This window comes from Biomphalaria glabrata, chromosome 11, assembly GCF_947242115.1.
Source record: "Biomphalaria glabrata chromosome 11, xgBioGlab47.1, whole genome shotgun sequence".
Lineage (NCBI taxonomy): Eukaryota > Metazoa > Mollusca > Gastropoda > Planorbidae > Biomphalaria > Biomphalaria glabrata.
The window spans coordinates 32,978,506-32,997,475 of record NC_074721.1 but is presented as its reverse complement, the minus strand read 5'-3'; the positions used below and the strand labels follow the sequence as shown (position 1 = coordinate 32,997,475).

General features: G+C 32.1%; 1 protein-coding gene across 1 annotated transcript in view; it reads right to left on the bottom strand.

The window, feature by feature from the left end:
* The window catches only part of LOC106055042 (uncharacterized), a 135,679-nt gene that overhangs the window by 69,963 nt on the left and 46,746 nt on the right, over positions 1–18,970 (bottom strand). The window contains exons 49-70 of the mRNA XM_056004484.1: positions 16,149–16,412; positions 15,821–16,033; positions 15,638–15,652; positions 15,254–15,407; positions 12,237–12,436; positions 11,261–11,341; positions 10,937–11,041; positions 10,567–10,719; positions 10,333–10,480; positions 10,048–10,191; positions 8,334–8,445; positions 8,109–8,163; positions 7,205–7,281; positions 7,066–7,121; positions 6,646–6,842; positions 4,587–4,697; positions 4,177–4,440; positions 3,851–4,063; positions 3,675–3,689; positions 3,301–3,448; positions 1,939–2,138; positions 87–167 (exon numbers count right to left, since the gene is read on the bottom strand). Coding sequence (XP_055860459.1) covers positions 87–167; positions 1,939–2,138; positions 3,301–3,448; positions 3,675–3,689; positions 3,851–4,063; positions 4,177–4,440; positions 4,587–4,697; positions 6,646–6,842; positions 7,066–7,121; positions 7,205–7,281; positions 8,109–8,163; positions 8,334–8,445; positions 10,048–10,191; positions 10,333–10,480; positions 10,567–10,719; positions 10,937–11,041; positions 11,261–11,341; positions 12,237–12,436; positions 15,254–15,407; positions 15,638–15,652; positions 15,821–16,033; positions 16,149–16,412 — 3,006 coding nt within the window. The remainder of the gene's footprint in view (positions 1–86; positions 168–1,938; positions 2,139–3,300; positions 3,449–3,674; positions 3,690–3,850; positions 4,064–4,176; positions 4,441–4,586; positions 4,698–6,645; positions 6,843–7,065; positions 7,122–7,204; positions 7,282–8,108; positions 8,164–8,333; positions 8,446–10,047; positions 10,192–10,332; positions 10,481–10,566; positions 10,720–10,936; positions 11,042–11,260; positions 11,342–12,236; positions 12,437–15,253; positions 15,408–15,637; positions 15,653–15,820; positions 16,034–16,148; positions 16,413–18,970) is intronic.

Genomic DNA, 18,970 nt, shown 5'->3' with positions numbered 1-18,970 from the left:
TATTAAATTGGTGTTTTAGGGATAGCATAAGAAAGAAAAATTAAATATTGTAAATAAATGTTAAATTCTAAGCAAACTGAAGTTACCTTGACAAACAGGTAAAAATTCTGAATTTAAACATCTTCTGTCAGATGGACATACGCTAAAATATTGACAGAGTTTGTTGACTGTTGAAGAAATACAGTAAGCTATTTAAATGTGTATTTGAACTATAAATCATTTGGAATAATGTTTAGTTTTTCAACCAAATATTTCAAAAGATACAAAGATTTTATTTATAAGTATAAAGAGATCACCTTCAATAATTTAAAAAACCCTAAACTACATAAATCTCTTTTCAGAAGCTAAGTAATTTAAAAGTTTTTTTTATCAATGTCACTGACAAAACTTACATAATTCAATTTTACTTTGCACAAAGGCATGAGTGATTAGAAATGGGTAATTTAATATAATTATGGTGTGCCTGCCATTGAAAGAAGTTCTATCCAAGGCAAAAGACAGAAATGGAGAAAAATGCTCAACAAATCTTGTGTGGTGCCCCAACGGTCTAACAGACTAAGGGACAGGTGAAGGCGGTACTATTGTTGTTGTGGTATAAGAATAAGTTAAATAGTGTGACAAGGACAGTTGTTGTGTTTTTTTTGTGTCTTTTCATAGTAACAATTACAGCAGGATCCAGACCTCAATGTAAGAAGATATAAACAGAATATTTCAAAAGCTGTTGAATGTGATAGCGTGAAGAGGGCTGAATCCAGGATGTGATGATTCCACAGGGTATGCACATTCATTTTTAACTTTCTTACCATTTTGGAGAGCTCTGTGGATGCTGGAGAATGGACCATTGGCTAACCCCACCTTACTCCCATGGATTTTCCAGCAGCTGGACTTTTTTTTTTTACTTCAGCTTAGGAGTTATGAACATGGCCAAATACTTTTATAAAATGTGTGGATTTTATAAAAAAGGCAGTGAAAACCCCCAGACTACACTAAATGCCAGGGACAACAATTAATATAAATAGAAACCTGTCACATGCAGATTTGACAAATGCAAGAGGCATAGCCTTGAACTTTGTTTACTGTGAAATTTTAACTATAGCTCAGGAAATTCCATATGATGTGGAGACTCATCCAGAAGCATAACAGTTAGATAAAGTATATAAAATAAGATTTGGGGTTTATTGGCTTATTTTTTTAGTTAGATTAAGCTGACAGAGAAAGTGATGGTAAGACAACATAAAAGAATGGACAGGCCTGCGATTGAAAGTGGTTCTATTCAAGGCAAAAGACAGAGAGGAATGGAGAAAGACGGTCAACAAATCTTGAGTGGTGCCCTAATGGTCCTACAGACTAGCAGATAAGTGAAGGTGATTTATTTTTTCAGTTAGATAAAGTTAATCCAAATGAAACTATTATATTTGATTGTTTATTGCCCAACCTGTGATCGCAGCTGTATATCAAGGATCGACCTCTTTAGTCACACAAGAAGTAAAATGCCACATAATTGTAATTAAGAGATTAAACTGTATTTATTGAACTCATTTAATGGAAGTCATCAGATGTCAGCTTAAATGTGTGTTTTTTGTGCTTTTTGTCTGTATGGCTTATGTCTGGACACAGAATCTACTAGATTTGGAAATCACATAATGCTATTTACATAACACTATCATAAATCATATCCATTAATCCTTATCCATTGATAGTAGCTTTGCAGCCTTATTGTATTTAATTTTACAGATCTATTACCCTTTTTTAAAAAACATTTGATTGTATGAATAGTTAATTTAATCTATAGTTATTTTACCCATTTATTCATTGAGATCAAAGTAGAAAACTGTCTATAGCCTAGTTTATTTTAAACAAAACTTAGTCTGGAGATAAAGAGCCAATACAGCATAAAAGAATTAGACATAAGGTAACAATGGTTATAAACAAACATACTTTTTGGATTAATTCCAAGCCTAGCTTCCCCTGGACTATCAAACAATTTGATTGTTAATACTTCAAGCTCAGCTCCACTTATCCATATCTTTCTTGTGCCAGTCATAAAATTGTAATAAATGAACAAGGACATGTAGTAATCAAAGGATTGTTTGCCGGACACTATCACAATGTCACAGAAGATATCAGTTGTTGATACACTGAAAAAAAGAATAAACTACAATATATAAGACAGAAAGTATTGTATAAGAAAGAAAACAAATTGACAAAATGATTAAAATAAAGAAACGATTAATACAGATTAAGTCTAAAGCCTTAACATTATTTTGCATGCAGCAAAAATAGATGTAATACAAACAGAAGGATACAAACTAATAAAATGTTTTTTAGAATGGAGATCGCTGTCTGATAAAACACTCCAAGTAGTGAGAGAAAAAAAATTCCAGAAAGACAAAGAGCAAAATTGTAAAGCTATAGATCTAGATGTCCCATTTAGCAAACTCAACAGGTGATGGGAACATTCGGCAATCATAACTAGGACAGGATAATTAATTATTTAGGTTAGACCTAACTGGAAAACTAAATCTTTGAAAGAAGAAGTAGATCATGTACTGCCATATCTATGTTCTGTGGAACATCATCAAAGACCTTCCTTCAGGGAACAGTACCAGGAAAAAGAAGAAGAGGCAGACAGAGAAAGCGCTTCGAGGACAACATAAAAGAATGGACAGGCCTGCCATTGAAAAAGGTTATAACTAAGGCAAAAGACAGAGAGGAATGGAGAAAGACCGTCAACGAATCTTGCATGATCCAACAGACTAAGGGATAAGTAAAGGTAAAAAAGATTGAAATACCAATAATTGTTGACAGTATTATAAAACAATTAGCATTCAAGAGGGTATTTTGGAAAACTGTAAGTGAATATGGGTGCAATCTAATTAAGTTTAGCTAGATTGGAGACAAGTTACTTTGCACACTGCTGCAACTGCAACAAAAACTCCAAGACAACTCCAGACAAGCAGGGAGCAAGCTCACAAAGACAGAGTCCACATGTGACAGAGAGGGGAATCCCCTAATCTAGTCAATGCACAGAAATAGACAAAGTCAACAACTTTTGCTTTGCAGGTGGTAAACTATTCATAAGGGAACTCTGAAAGTAAAATTTCTTATTTTATACGATAGGACAAATTTATACAAGTGCTTTTTCTTCCAGAGTGACATAAGAGCTGAGTTTAAGTCTTCAATTGACATGCATCTCTAGATTAACATATGGAGAAATCTTTCCTTTTGAAGGAATGTCCATAATTTATAAGTTAACAAAGATAAGACAGTTTATTGTCAGATCAAAAGCACACTTCTTACCCTTGTTCAGTGGTGTTGTGTACTACAACTTTATAAATCCAAGAAGCATACATGTCAAAAAATGCTTGCAAAGTTTGCTGGAAGCTGTAAGCAGTCTCATTTGTATACATACTGAAATCTGATTGGTTCAAAGTAACTCTTGCGTAGACTGAGAACAATAAATTCAAAATAGAAAAGTTTAAAAAAAAAATGAAGGTTTCACAGACAGAAATATAACAACAAAATAATATTTGAATAAAAACTAAAGTGAATTATAAAATAACATTTTTAAAAATGTAGTAACAAACCCTTGAATGTAAATCTCTCTATAAATTATCATTTTCAAAATATAAACTAACGATTTAAGCTAAAGATTTTGTAAATATCCAACTCACCAAACATTTCTGCACCTAAAAGGTAAATATAAAATGCATAGGTTTAGCAATTTGAAGCAATATAAACATAGATGTTAAAAAAAAAGTCTAAAAGAATCTCATTCCATAAAAAATACACATGTATGAAACTGGCTTTAATAAATAGGAAAAACAATTTTAGTTAAGGAAAAACTCACAAAGGTAACTTCCATATGTATTATAACATTGTAAGTTTCCAGCACAAGGATTGCTAGATTGATTGCATTCATTCACATCCAGTTCACAATTTATGGACTCAAATCCAGGTTTACATGTACAGTTGCCATTATGACTGTCGCAGCTTTGAGTATGATCAATTTGACAGCTACAAGGAGTGTTACAGTTGAAGCCATATGTCCAGCCACTGCAGGCTGTTACAGAGTGGGATACCAACAATTACTTTTGATGAAATATAAGTTTTTCAAATTCATATTATTGTTAGCTTTTTAATACACTATTCAAAAGTGGTACCATATTAACTTACCTTCACATATCAAAGAGTTATCTGGATTGTTTTTGTAACCTTCATGACATTGGCATTCAAAGTGGTCAAGAGTGTTGATGCAGTCAGAGTGTTGCCCACATGGAAAGTATTTTAAGCATGGATCTATTGGTTGATCACATAAAGATCCTTCAAAGTTGGACTGACAAATGCATGACCCATAAAACTTTTCACAAGTAACAGTATTGTTTTGTGTACAGTTGCATGTTTCTGTGCAGTTGTCTCCCCAGGTCAAATTTCCACATGCTGTAATACAGAAAACAAGCTACAATGGTTGAGTCCACTCAAATACAGTATTGAAATATTATGTCTAAATATTACATAAAAAAAAATCATAATGACAAAGTTACAAAATGTAATAAAAATTGATCTCTATATATAAAATAACATACCTTCAACACAGTCAAAATTCATGTTGCCTCTGTCAGAGGTGATCAAATTTCCACCATTGCAAAAGAATGGGGCAAGTGAAAGACTATTAATCAGCTCACTCCAGTTTATGGCTACAAAAATGTAATCATACATACTTAATACAAAATTGGTGATAACTAGATATAGGCTGCCAACAATCAAGAACATTTTCTCAAATTATCACTCAAAAAAAACAAACTGCTGGTCATCACTAATGTTCTTACTTAGAGGCTATAAAACAGATAAAACTACCCATTTTCTTTTGACCTTATCCTTGTAGTAGCTTTTGACATTCAAAAACCATTTTGAACAATACCCAAGTGGAAAAAAAAATTCACTTTTGCTAAGTATATAGACCTATATTTGTTTGAAATTTCTTCAAAAGGTCCAAAATGTTTCATGCTATGTGGTTGTGCTTCAATCAACAAAAAATTTTTGTTCCATTAGGATATTAGTTGTAAATCCAAAATTCAGTCATAGTAAAGTAAAAACAACATGTTTACCAATGTTTTAGAAATTAAATAAATAATTCTAGAAGCAATGGAGCCTCAGAGTTGTCAACCTATTTGTGTTGGGAGGGGTTATGTCTTCATAAAAGGAAGAGGATAAGGAGAGGTGTGTATATATATATATATATATATATATATATATATATATATATATATATATATATATATATATATATATATATATATATATATATATATATATATATATATATACATACATAAGTAAGATGCTAGAACATTTGGGTTCAAGAACTGTGTGCGGGTTCTAAATAGTACAAGGGGTTTTTCTTTCAGACTATTCAATGAAATTGGAAAAAGTAAATTTACTACAAATGGTAAGCAGATATGGGGCATTATGATGCAGGCCTAAAGATTGAAGATAGGAAAAAAAAAAGAGTTCATAAAAAAATGTGTTATTGCAAGAAAACTGTTAATGCACGCTGTTCCATAGAAGGATGGGAGAAAATAAGGGATTCATAGAGGTATGTATATATAAAAGTAAAGTTCTCCTTTCAGACCTTGTGGTCTATAGGGCAGATGATCTAAAGGTCATCTGTTTCTGTGACCTACTGTTAACAAGAGTGTCATGTGGCCAGCACAACGACCAACCGCCTTTACTTTTCCCCAACTAGTATCAGGTACCCATTAGAACTGGGTGGACTCAGAGGCGCCCAAAGATCCAGAAATTAAAAATCCCAGTCTTCAACAGGATTTGAACTCTGGACCACTGGTTTTGGGTGCTATTCACAACTCAATGGCTTATGAAGTTGAACACTTTTTAACCATGAGCTAACCAGTTACTTGATAGCAGCCAGTAAAGGGTAGTCATTGAAGACTTGAGAAAGTTATTGTAAGCAGTCACTGTATAGTTATTATAAAGCAGTTGAGATTCGTACCAGTTAACATGTTATTACTATATTACTATACAGGATTATTACTGATTATTTTTGGATTGTGTATTTCCTAAGTGGTGTTATTATTGTATATATTAAACATATTATTTGTGTCTGCTATATAAGGAGTTATTTCCTCATTTTAGTACAAGAATGCATCCTTATAATACCTACATATAACATAATAATATGAACCCAATGTCACCCAATGACCATCTAAAATAATAACATGCTGACAGTATGTATATATATACACCCATGTTTTTTTTTAAGATGGCAAAGTGGAAGTATTCAGTTCAACTGATGGTTAAAAAATTGAAGATTTCATACGTAAGGAATGAAGTTTAAATTATTATTATTATCATTATTATTATTAGACTATTTAATTGGTCGCACAAAACAAATATTTTTAAATTTAAAGGGTACTATATTTGATGGGCCAAAAGCAGAGGGAGGCTTTTTAATGCAGGCTGTTTCATTAAAGGATGCCAAATTGAAAAAAAAGTTTCCATTAAAAAAATAACAACTTTTAAACATAGTAAAAAACATGCTACCACTAGTCTAGTTTTCAAAAAAGCAAAAAATTCTAATATAATTTGTAGCATAAAACATTAGCTACGCTGAGAAAGAGGTTTTACCTAAAGTTCCATCTGTTTTGTCTTTCATTGTCTTGTAGATAGAATATGCCCCTGTTAGATTTCCTCCCAGTTTTTCATGAGCCTTGACAATGGTTTCAGCGATGTTTCTTATCAGTTCATCATCAACATCTTTTTTAAACCAGATCTCATACTCAGATATATATGCGTATGTGTAGTAGGAGTAATAATAATTATACCTGTCAATTAGAAAGGCAATGTTTTAGATTTAATACAAATAGTGAATTAATAACTATACCTGTCATTTAGAAGAGTTATGCTTTAAATTTAATATCATTAGTGAAATAATAACTATACCTGTCAATCAGAAGGGTTATGTTTTAAATTTAATACCATTACTGAAAAAGAATATAGATATGGTTACAAAATACTGTGCTATTTTCTTTTTTTTTTCTTGCTTACCTATAAAAAAAGGCTCCAATATAGCCAGGCATTTTCTGGAAGATACTGTTAAAAGCCTAATGTCAGAAAACAATATTCAATAATTATTCACACAAAAGTTGATTTCCTATGTTACATTTTAAATGTTAAAACAACTCACCTCCTGAATCTTATTAGCATTATAGTTATACCATGGGGAGATCTGATTAACATACAATATTTGCTTAGTGACATTATCTGAAAAGAATTGTTGATTGTAAATTAACTTATCAATTACTATTCTAAATACTATTAATCTTCCAACAATTAACAAGAAAAACATTTAAAAACATATATTTTTTTTTTATTAAATTTCAAATATATTAAAATGATTTTAAAAAAATAATTTTAAAATTTTGCTTCAATTTGAGTATCGAACCAGTGCTAGAACTTACTCATATTTATGCGATTATTCATTGGAACCTAAATATCTGATTTAGAACTCTTTAAGATCTAGTCTAGATCTACTACTTATAAACTTCAATAAAATTGAAGCAACTTTTTAAATTTACCAGCCACATTTAAGTAAAGTGTCCCTTTCAGATCTTTTGATCTATGGGGTCATCTGTTTCTCTGGCCAACAGTTAGGAAACAGGGTGTTATGTGGCCAGCACATTGACCAACCACCTTTACTTTCCCCAACAATCAGTCAGATACCTATTAGAGTTGGGTGGACTCAGGGGCGCCTTAAAAATTCAGAGATTCAAAATCCCAATCTTCACCGGGAGTACCAATTCTGTGAAATTATCAATCGAACTAATTCTTTTTCATTCATATAATAAAACTACTTGATATAAAAAACATTACTATTGAAATACATATTCAACATTTGTGAACTTTAATACAATGGAAAAATTATTTTACACAAATTACAAGTTTTAATACAGTTACATATAAAGAAAACATTTTCATGAGAGCTGCCAAAATAAATAGAAATAAAGTTTAATAGCTGATGTAATAAATCATACCCACCAAGAAAATGATAAATGAAAGTTGCTACACAAAACATAAAATGGAACTTATACCTATGACTGTAACATCTATTTCTTGTGGTTGTTGAATTCTAATGGCTGAGTAACTCTGTATGAAAGAAGAGATACACCCCATAAAATATTTAATTTGTATATTTTATAAATTAAGTTAATACCATATTCAATTTATATAGTCATTCTTTAGCTAATTTGCAAAGAAACTTTTATAACTATTGATAAAGTAGGCCAATCATTTCTATTTCAATTAGAACATAATACCATTAATGGAATCCATCGATATAGTATGGTAGTGTCATAGAGAGTCCTTAATAGTGAGTCCACTGAGCTCTGATCATAGCCATTGTATGGACTTGTGGATGTTATATAGGTTCTAATTATAGATCAAAAGATAACCACATGAGAGACAAACAAAAAAATGATAATTTTATTATGTCTTTCAAAAGGATAATACATGTTTTTTAATATGTTTAATTCTCATCTAATTATACATATGCTATACCGGTATGTAGAACTTTTGTTTTGTAATTGTTTTGTTTTGGATTGTTGGGCCAGTATAAAGTCACTTTACATCAAAATTATATTTGTTGTGTGATCTTCAATGCTATTCATAAAGAATGTGAATCATCATTTTGAGTTTGTGTTACTGTTTCTGTCAGATTCTAATCATTTTGAGCTTGTGAGTGTTACTGTTTCTGTCAGATTCTAATTATTTTGAGCTTGTGAGTGTTACTGTTTCTGTCAGATTCTAATCATTTTGAGCTTGTGAGTGTTACTGTTTCTGTCAGATTCTAATTATTTTGAGCTTGTGAGTGTTACTGTTTCTGTCAGATTCTAATCATTTTGAGCTTGTGAGTGTTACTGTTTCTGTCAGATTCTAATCATTTTGAGCTTGTGAGTGTTACTGTTTCTGTCAGATTCTAATTATTTTGAGCTTGTGAGTGTTACTGTTTCTGTCAGATTCTAATTATTTTGAGCTTGTGAGTGTTACTGTTTCTGTCAGATTCTAATCATTTTGAGCTTGTGAGTGTTACTGTTTCTGTCAGATTCTAATCATTTTGAGCTTGTGAGTGTTACTGTTTCTGTCAGATTCTAATCATTTTGAGCTTGAACACCAGATTTATCTAGATTTATATATTTCTAAGTGATAAGAAGTAAGTTCCCACAACCACAAATTAATTTTCCTCTTTTCGCTGTTAATGTAGTTTTTGTGTTAATTCTTAATAAATGAGCATGGAATGGGTTGCCTGAGTCAGCTAATGATTTGGCAGAATTTGAGTCATCGATTTATATGCATGATTAAATTGACATGCATAGGACATTATCATAATCTTCTTTGAAGTAATGACAGTAATTAATTAGATAAGATAAGGGGATGTAGGTCTGGTCTCATCAGAGCTATAATGTGATACCAACATGCAGGCATGGAAATGTGGTGTGGAAGTTTTATAGTTACAATATCAGTTAAAAATCTGAACTGCTAAATTTTCCCTTATTTTTTTGTTAAATAGTTACAACTTGTTTTAGTTTAATAAAGGCTCTTTTTTTGTGTTAAGTTCTATAGTTCTCCACCTGAAGATGATCAAAGAACTGAATTTGACATGGGAAGCTTGCACCTTTATTATGTTATCAGTTACAAATCTGAACTGCCATATTTTCCCTTATTTATTTGTTAAATAGTTAAAACATGTTTTATTTTTAATAAAGTGTTTTTTTTTTCTAAATATTCAGGCTTTTTTTTTCTTAAGAAATAATGTTTAATATTTTTTAAAAAAATGTGTTAAACATTAACAGAACTCCTAGTGCTAAAATGTGAGCACCAAAATATTGCAAAATTGTCAACCAGTCTAAGCTGCTCAATATAAAATTCACTAAACAACAAAAATGAAAACATAAATTTTGTTAATTATTTATTCTGTGATAATGAAGCTCCTGATTAATTAAAAAGTTAAACTCTACACTCAATGTAAGTTACCTAATATGGTAGACAGCAATGTGAATTCTTGTGTAGAATTGTGTGCATGTTTCATTAAAAGTACATGAAACATCTGGTACACAGATTTGATTATCAACATAGCTTGTAATCACATTGCCACAGTTGATATATTCAGAACAGAATCTGTTGAAGTGTAAAAATCTTTTTTTAACAGTCAGAGATGTAAAATTTGTAACATATGTATCAATAAAGAAAAATGAATGATTTATTAGGCTAATGTAATCAGCTATAATCTTTTAATGCAATCAAATTACAGAAACCTACCTGGAGTACTGATTCTGTGAAATCATCAATCGAAGTAATTCTTTTTCATCTATATTATTATAGTACTGAGGATCATCTCTCAGACATTTTGGTGTTACAATGGTGATATTTAGTTCAATATTTAGCAGTGGATTGTTGACAGTTCTCACTGAAACATAACAAATGTTAAAACAGTGCATATTGTAATCATTGTCTTTTATCAACATTTAGCTCATTGTAGATCAAAATACTTACCTCCTCCCCACATACAATCAGATGAATTGTATGAAGTGTAAGGACAGACATGGCACATTTTATCTGCTTCACTCAAATACATATCACTTGGGCAGGGCTCACAAGTCTGCTTATCCAATTGAAATTGGTTGCCTTCTGTAACTGTACAGTTACCTGGCAAGAATATGTTAAGAATAAGTTAATATTATAATTTGGTGAATGGAAACTGATAGTCTTGAATGTTTGTAGAGTTATCTACAGAAAATAAATACACTCTGGTTTACATTATTCTAGTCACAAGTTAAAAAAAAAAAGAAATAAATATTTTATTTTATGAAAGTTTTTCTTACTAGATCTAATAGCTTAATTCTAGACTTTTCTTTTAAATTACCTATACAGTGATAGCGTGAGTTTGCTCCCCTGATCAAAGTTGTCTGACCTTGATCACAAACCTCACAATGTTCATTCTCAGCATACATTCCATAATCACATATTTCTGATAGAACAGAACAATGGAACATTTGAACTACTCTTAATAACATGGTGCTTTATCACATGTGTGTAATAAGGACATGGGATAGTAACACAGTTAAAGATAAGGATCAAGAAATCTTAGAATACAAATCTTCAACAAAAAAAAAGAATTTTTTAGTAGTATCATAAAAGGAAAAAAAAATATTCTAAATATTGGTAAGCATGAGCATACTGTAGTTACCTTGACAAACAGGGAGAAATTCTGAATTCAAACATCTTTTATCAGATTGACATATTCCAAAATATTGGCAGACGTGGTTGACTGTTAGACAAATATAATAATTTTGTATTCAATAAAATTTGTCCTCAAAAAGTACTTTTAGGGACAGTTATTTTTAAAGAAAAACCTATTAACTCTTTCTCTCCTAACTGACGATACCAATGTTGATTCCACCAGAATGTGGTAAATAATTACGGAGAGAAAGAGTTAAAAGCCTCGTAAAAACAATCTATCTGTCATAGATTACATCCATTTAAGTCTCTCATTGTCACCCTCCTGTGTGTAAACTACAGGAAATATTGAGGGCTGGTCACAGATGTGTATAGTTTCACGCCTGACAGCAATAAATCAGCTGATCATCAGTGGAAGGTCAGGTCACATAAACCCGGAAAAATGGGCAGGAAAAAAAATTAGACAGACCCTTCCAGAAAAGCAAATATCTGCATAAGTATTGAGAATGGGTCAAAAATAGATAGCATGATATGACAAAAAAAGCTTCTAGCTAAGGTGATATTTAAGAACCATTGGGTCGCTAATCAGAAATATGGACAGTTAGTTGCTAGTCATTGCTGTTAGGAAAAAGTGGCACTGAAGAGATCCACATGGAGAGCGAGCAGATGCCATACGTAACAGTTGTAGAAGAAAGAAGGGTGAAAATGCAACCCGAATGGTGATTACATGTGCCTAACCTGTGACCGCATCTGTGTATCAAGGATTGGCCTCTTTAGTTGTAAAGGAAAAAGATGTCTCTCGAGACGTAAAATGCCACAGAGTCATTGTATATAGCTGTTTAGTTTTTAAAAGCTTAAATTCTTCTGTATGTCTGCATTTTCTGACCAAAATCATTAAAAATTTCAATTAAAAGTTCATATTTTTATGTTGCAAATATAAAAAGAATTAGGTAGTTATACTGTAGTTATAATAAAACAAAACATACTTTTTGGATTAATTCCAAGCCTAGCTTCCTCAGGACTATCAAACAATTTGAAAGTTAATATTTCAAGCTCAGTTTCATTCAATGATATCTTTCTTGTGCCAGTGATAAAATGATTATAGATAAACACTGACATGTAGTAATCAAGATATTGTTTGCCATACACTATTGCAATGTCGTAAAATATGTCAGCTGTTTTTAAACTGATCCAAAAAAAAGGAAAATACAAAAATATTAAATAAAATGGAAGAAAGTTATCAAAAGAAAAATTTAGGCAAACTAAAAAGTATTATTTCAAGAAACAGGAATTTTTGCACAATGGTTTTGATACACTGGTCATTTTGACACTAGATTATGTAGCTATAAATGAAAAAATTAGTGTACTAAAGTCTTTAAAAGATGGCTACATGTTATTTTTTTGTAAGTGTAGTGGTTCTAATTATGTTTATTTTTATGTGTGGAACTTTTTCCCATAAAATTTCATAGTTTGTTTTACCATTATTTCATCAGTTCAAAATTTGTTTGGTGGGTTTTAATGTCGTTCCTAAAGAATGTGACCTATCTTTTATGTGTTTGTGTTAGTACTTTAGTACTTGTTTTTGTTTTCTTAAATAGTTTAAATTGTTATTATTTTTGTAAGTGTGTATATGTAGTCTATTATTATTGTTTTGAAAAAAAGTTTTTTTTTTAATGCAATAATGATAATTTATAAACAAAACCAAATTTTTAAAAAAGCTTTAAAAACATAGACAGGATCATAGGTCAGGCCAGATCAGTGAATGTGACCTGACCAAAGTTGCAATGTAATACTAATATGTGCGTGGTGCAACTACTATTTTCCTCACCTATAGATGCCCTTGAGACTCCCAACTATTTTGTGTATTTGTGTGTGTGTGTGTGAACTTTTCCATTTACATGTTCTCAGGTACAGACATCTTATAGTTCAGATTCATAAATTAAAAATATTTTTAGACAGAATTATATATTATAAAATCTTGTGTGTTTACTAAAATATTGACAGAACTTCTTGCACTGAAATAGCCAGCACCAAAATGACTGATGCAAAAATGGCTGCGCCTAAATTGCATTCTGACAATTTTAACAGATTAAGTCTAAACGGTTATATAATTTATGTGGCTAAAAATAGATTACTGGCATGTTGTTTGCATGGACTAGTTACCTTCCAAATCAATGCAAAATGAAAATTAATGAGCCATATTATGAAGGAATATAATATGCTTGAATGTTGTACAGATCTTGCAACATATCTACAGCAAGTCTTGCTTCTGATCCCAAACAGTGGAAGGAATAATGGAATTTTCAAACTGCATACATGTGTACAATAGAAGTGATTTTCATTTTCTTTTCTGTTCCTCCTAACTATGTAAGGAATAAATCTATGAACTAAATATTCTTCATAGAATGAACAGAATTGGTTCATGAGCTGGACTTTGGTGAAAATATTGTTCTACTAAATATATTAGACATGAGAGAGAGCCTATATAAAAACTGTCCAGCTGAATAAGATAAGAACTATGGTATATTATCGTTATTATTATTGTTTTATGCGAATTTATATATATATGTATGTTTTGGAGGCGAGGTGGATGAGCAGTAAAGCGGAGGTTCCAGAGTTTGAATCCTGGTGAAGACTGGCATTTTTAATTTCGGGATTTTTGGGCGCCTCTGAGTCCACCCAGCTCTAATGGGTACTTGACATTAGTTGGAGAAGAGTAAAGGCGGTTGGTTGTTGTGCTGGCCACATGACACTCTCATTAACTTGTTGGCCACAGAGATATGCGCTATCTGGATGCAGCAGATGCTTCAAGTTACAGTACTCATAGATATGCGCTATCTGGATGCAGCAGATGCTTCAAGTTACAGTACTCATAGATATGCGCTGTCTGGATGCAGCAGATACTTCACTGGAGATTGATGCATCCATCGCATGCTGTTGTTTTGGACAGGCCCCCAAAATGTCAAGACTCCTTTCTTTTCTAATATACGTATGTGTACTTCAATGCTAATTACTAAATGTACCCAAGTCCTGGGCAATACCGTAACGACACATATAACAACAGAATAAAGATTCAGAATGCCAATTCATGGATAAATAACATGTTTATTACATACGTTGTACTATACTACAGGCTCAGTTCAGACAATTGAAATATCCAGTATCAATTAAAATATAACAGCTCAATATCCGAAAGAGACTGAATAATGACTACACAGAAAATAATGAGAGTCTACACTTCAACTCTATCTATATCCAAAAAGTCCAACTGTCCTGGACTAGGAACAAAACCACACTGCCTTAATATGAGTTACATTATATTCAACAAAAACATCTCACCAAGTAAAACAATCCAAAACAATAACAGTTTTGAAGTCAACAACCTGAATTGCCTCCCTTCTCCTCTACAGTTAACAGGAGACCCAGGCTGACCAGAACTCAGTCCTGACAACAGATGACCTTTACATCGTCTGCCTTATAGACCACAAGGTCTGAAAGAAGAACTTTATATAAGTATGTTTATTCATATTACTAATAAAGAATATCACTTCGGGTCTTTCACTGGAAATGATGTAACACTAAACATGTCTTCACAAAACCATTGATATTTAATAGAACCTTAGTAAGTGATACCACAATAACCAAAAAAAAAAACAGACATGAGAGAGAGCCTGTATAAATATTGTCCAGCTGAACAACTACCATGCTACTAGGGAAAACAGCAGCAATTAACACATTAATATAGGCTAGGTGCAGGGTGAACAGATTCAGGTAATAAAAAAGTTGAGCTATCTTATCTTCTTATCTTATATAATACAGACATTACTTCAAAAAAGAAGATGATTACGTCCTACACGTCATGCATTTAGTCATGCATATTAACCAATGACTTAAAGCTATTGGGGCAACTTCATTACCAACAATAGAGATGTTTACAACAAATGGGGCATGCTGAATGATACATGTAAAAACAAAACAATGTGATCAACAGTAGAGTACTTACCCTTGTTCAGTGGTGTTGTGTACAACAAAAGCTTTAAAATATGTCCAATATAAATACACATCCAAAAATGCTTGCAAAGTTTGCTGGAAGCTGTTAGCAGTCTCATTTTTATACATTCCAAAATCTGATTGGTTCAAAGTAACTCGTGCGTAGACTGCAAACAATGAGTTTAATATTAAATGTGAAAAATAAATGACAAAACTAAAAAAAAAAATAATATTTTATTAAAGTAAAGCATTTTTGATAACAGTGACATTTATAGAATTTCGATTAATTGTATTTGAAAATGTCACTGAAGAAATGTCTATACATATCATGAGGATAGAACACAATTTTTTTTAAATTATAAGAATTGTATGAATTAAATTTAAATATTTAGCTCACCCAACTTTTCTGTACCTAAAAAGACACAAAAAGTACCAAAATAAACAGTTATCAATTCCACGAATGTATACTAGATTAACACGGATGCCATTTCTAAGAAAATATAAATTTATAAATGTCATTATATTTTTTATAGTGCATTATTTTAACTATTTAATATAAATTTTAAAAAAATGAACTCACAAAGAAACCCTCCATATGTATTATAACATTGTAAGTTTCCAGCACAAGGACTGCTAGACTGATTGCATTCATTCACATCCAGTTCACAATTTATGGACTCAAATCCAGGTTTACATGTACAGTTGCCAGTCACAATGTCACAACTTTGTGTATTGTCAATAAGACAACTACAAGAAGTGTTACAGTTAAAGCCATAGGTCCAGCCACTGCAGGCTGTAATATAGAGAAATTTCCTTTTAAAAAAAAAAGTAAATAGTAATTGTTAGGTCTCAATTCTACTATTAACATAATGTCCATACTTAATATATATTAAATATGTATAAATTACCTTCACATATCAAAGAGTTATAAGGACTGTTTCTGTAACCTTGATGACATTGGCATTCATAGTGGTCCTTAGTACTGATACAGTCAGAGTGTTCCCTGCAAGGAGTGTATATTTCACATAAATCTTTTTCTATCTCACATAGAGAGCCTTCAAATTTGGACTGACAAATGCATGACCCATTAAACTTTTCACAGACATCAGTATTGCTTAGTGTACAGTTGCATGTTTCTGTGCAGTTGTCTCCCCAGGTCAAATTTCCACATGCTGTAACACAAAATGTAGACTTCAGTTATTTCTTCTGAGAGACAATACTAAAAATAATAAATAATTAGTGATGGGCAAAAGTTAACTAAAAAGTTAGAAACTTTTAGTTTAACTAAAAAAAATAATTAAGGCTATTTTTTAACTAGAAAAAAAAGTTTAGTTAAAATCGTAGTTTAATTAATTTTTTTTTGTTACTAACTAAAAAGTTTAATTAATATTTGTACAGCTTTTCAACATGTCGTCAGGGTTGAAACAGACATCCCTGTTTTTTGGTTATGTGATATCAATAACTTTGATTATCAAAAAAAAATATGCAGTTAACTATTTAGTCAGTGTGCATTTAAAGAGGGTAAAATAAGATCCTGGTAGAAGTTATGGGAGTAAATATTTGCACCTGAAAATAGCATTATTATAAATTGTTAAACAGTTTTTACCAAAACCTTCTATGCAATATTATGAATGGGGTTTTTCTGAATTTTTTTGTGAGCCACGTGGTGGTGTTTAATTTCTGTTTATATTGGGAATATGATTAGTAAGTTAGGTCAAAATTTAGTGGTTTTAATCAATTCATTTGCGGTAAACAAAAATTTTTCAACTGCAGGAACATCAAGTACACCCTTTTTATAGTCTTGTTATTTAGATCTAAGTCTAAATCAACAGCTATAATAGGCCTATATAGATCTAAAAGCATTAGGATAACCAACTCTAGAAAAAAAAATCTTAATCCACACCCTCTCTGACCATAAAGTAAATAGACTAGTTCATCTGATTTTAACAACCTGGTCAGCTAGAAATACACATGACCACATGTAGGCCTAGTGTACTGTACATGTGTAGTCAATGATACTATAAGACTACCCTGCATTTTTTTCATTACATGTTATGCAATAGTGTTTGCTTAATGTGGAGTAGTCAGACGAAAATAACACACTGGCGTGGCCAGTCAAGCATGTTCGTAGATATATCTTTACACTAAAACAGTTACACACCCTCCCTGCCCAGAAAGAAAAGTGTGTCCGACTGATTTTAACAACCTGACCAGATGGACATACACATGTAGGCCTATATAGTGTACTGAGTGTGCAGTTCATAATGACAAGACCACCCTGTTTTTTTTCCCTTGCGCGTTTAACGGTTATGTAATAGTGTTAGTTGTATTTTTAGTGGTCAGACAAGAAAATAGCACATCAGCATGTTTAGTCAAACATGTATTTTACTTTATAAAATAGTTATACAGGTCAAATGTTTCTTAAAACTCCAACGGTTTTGTTTCAATTTCTTTGGTTACTAGATCTAAATTTGAAATTCTAAATCTTTACAGGTATAACTAAGATTTTCCGTTATATAGCCTAATAAATTTATATAATTTTTAAAAATGTTAACGTTTATGTAAGAAACATATTCCTTATTACTGATTTTATTATGAATAAATATTACTACAATGTTAAAAGAATAAGATCAAACCGCAGGCATACAGTCAGATGATTATATCTTTCAATTGGAAACACATATTTTAAGCACAAACAAATACACAAAAAAACATGGTGATCACCAAATGGAGAAACCTTCAACGAGATAGATTACATTTGCATCTCCAAAAGATGGAGGTCATCTCTGTTAGATGTGCGGACCCGCAGAGGAGCTGATATCGGCTCAGACCACTGCCTTGTCAGTGGCAAATGTAAGCTCCGATTGAAACACCAACCAAAACGAGCCACACGACCCCGCCCATTTAATGTAGAGAAGCTTAAAGACGGCAATACTGCAGCACAGTTCCAATTGAAACTAACGAACCGCTTTGAGGCTCTTGCAGATATACTGACCCTTGAAGAAGAGTGGGCCAACTTCAAAGATACCACTATTGGGTGCGCGGAAGAAGTTATCGGAAGGAGGTGAGGTTCATACAAGGAACGGTGGATACAAGACAGAACATGGAAATTGATAGATGAGAGGAAAGAGGCCAAACGTAGACGAGATCAGAAAAATGAAACACAGGATCGCAGCCTAGCGGAAGAAGCCTATAGGGAAGCAGATCTGAAAGTAAAGAGAAGCTGTCTGCAAGATAAACGGGACTGGATTGAGCAGAAGGGACAAGAGGCACAAGCAGCTGCAAGCAGAAATGACACAAAAACCCTCCATCGTATTGTCCGAGATCTCACTGGAGCAAAGAGTGGACATGGGGCACCAATAAAAGACAAGCAAGGCAAAACTTTGTTATCGAAAGAAGAACAGGATGCAAGATGGGTAGAGCACTTTAAAGAGACCCTTAACCAACTGTCGCCAGACCTAACTTACATATTCAAGGACCCCTCTCCAGACAATGATCTCAAGGTCAAGACAGACCCAATAACTGCTGAGGAGGTTACCATGGCCATTGCATTGCTAAAGAATAACAAAGCACCAGGACTAGACATGATATCAGCAGAAATGCTAAAATATGGGGGACAGTGCATTATTAACAGAATGACTGATCTCTTAAATCTCTGTTGGCGAACTTCAAAAGTCCCAGAGGACTGGCAAAAGGGAGTGATTGTAAAGCTTCCAAAAAAGGGCAACTT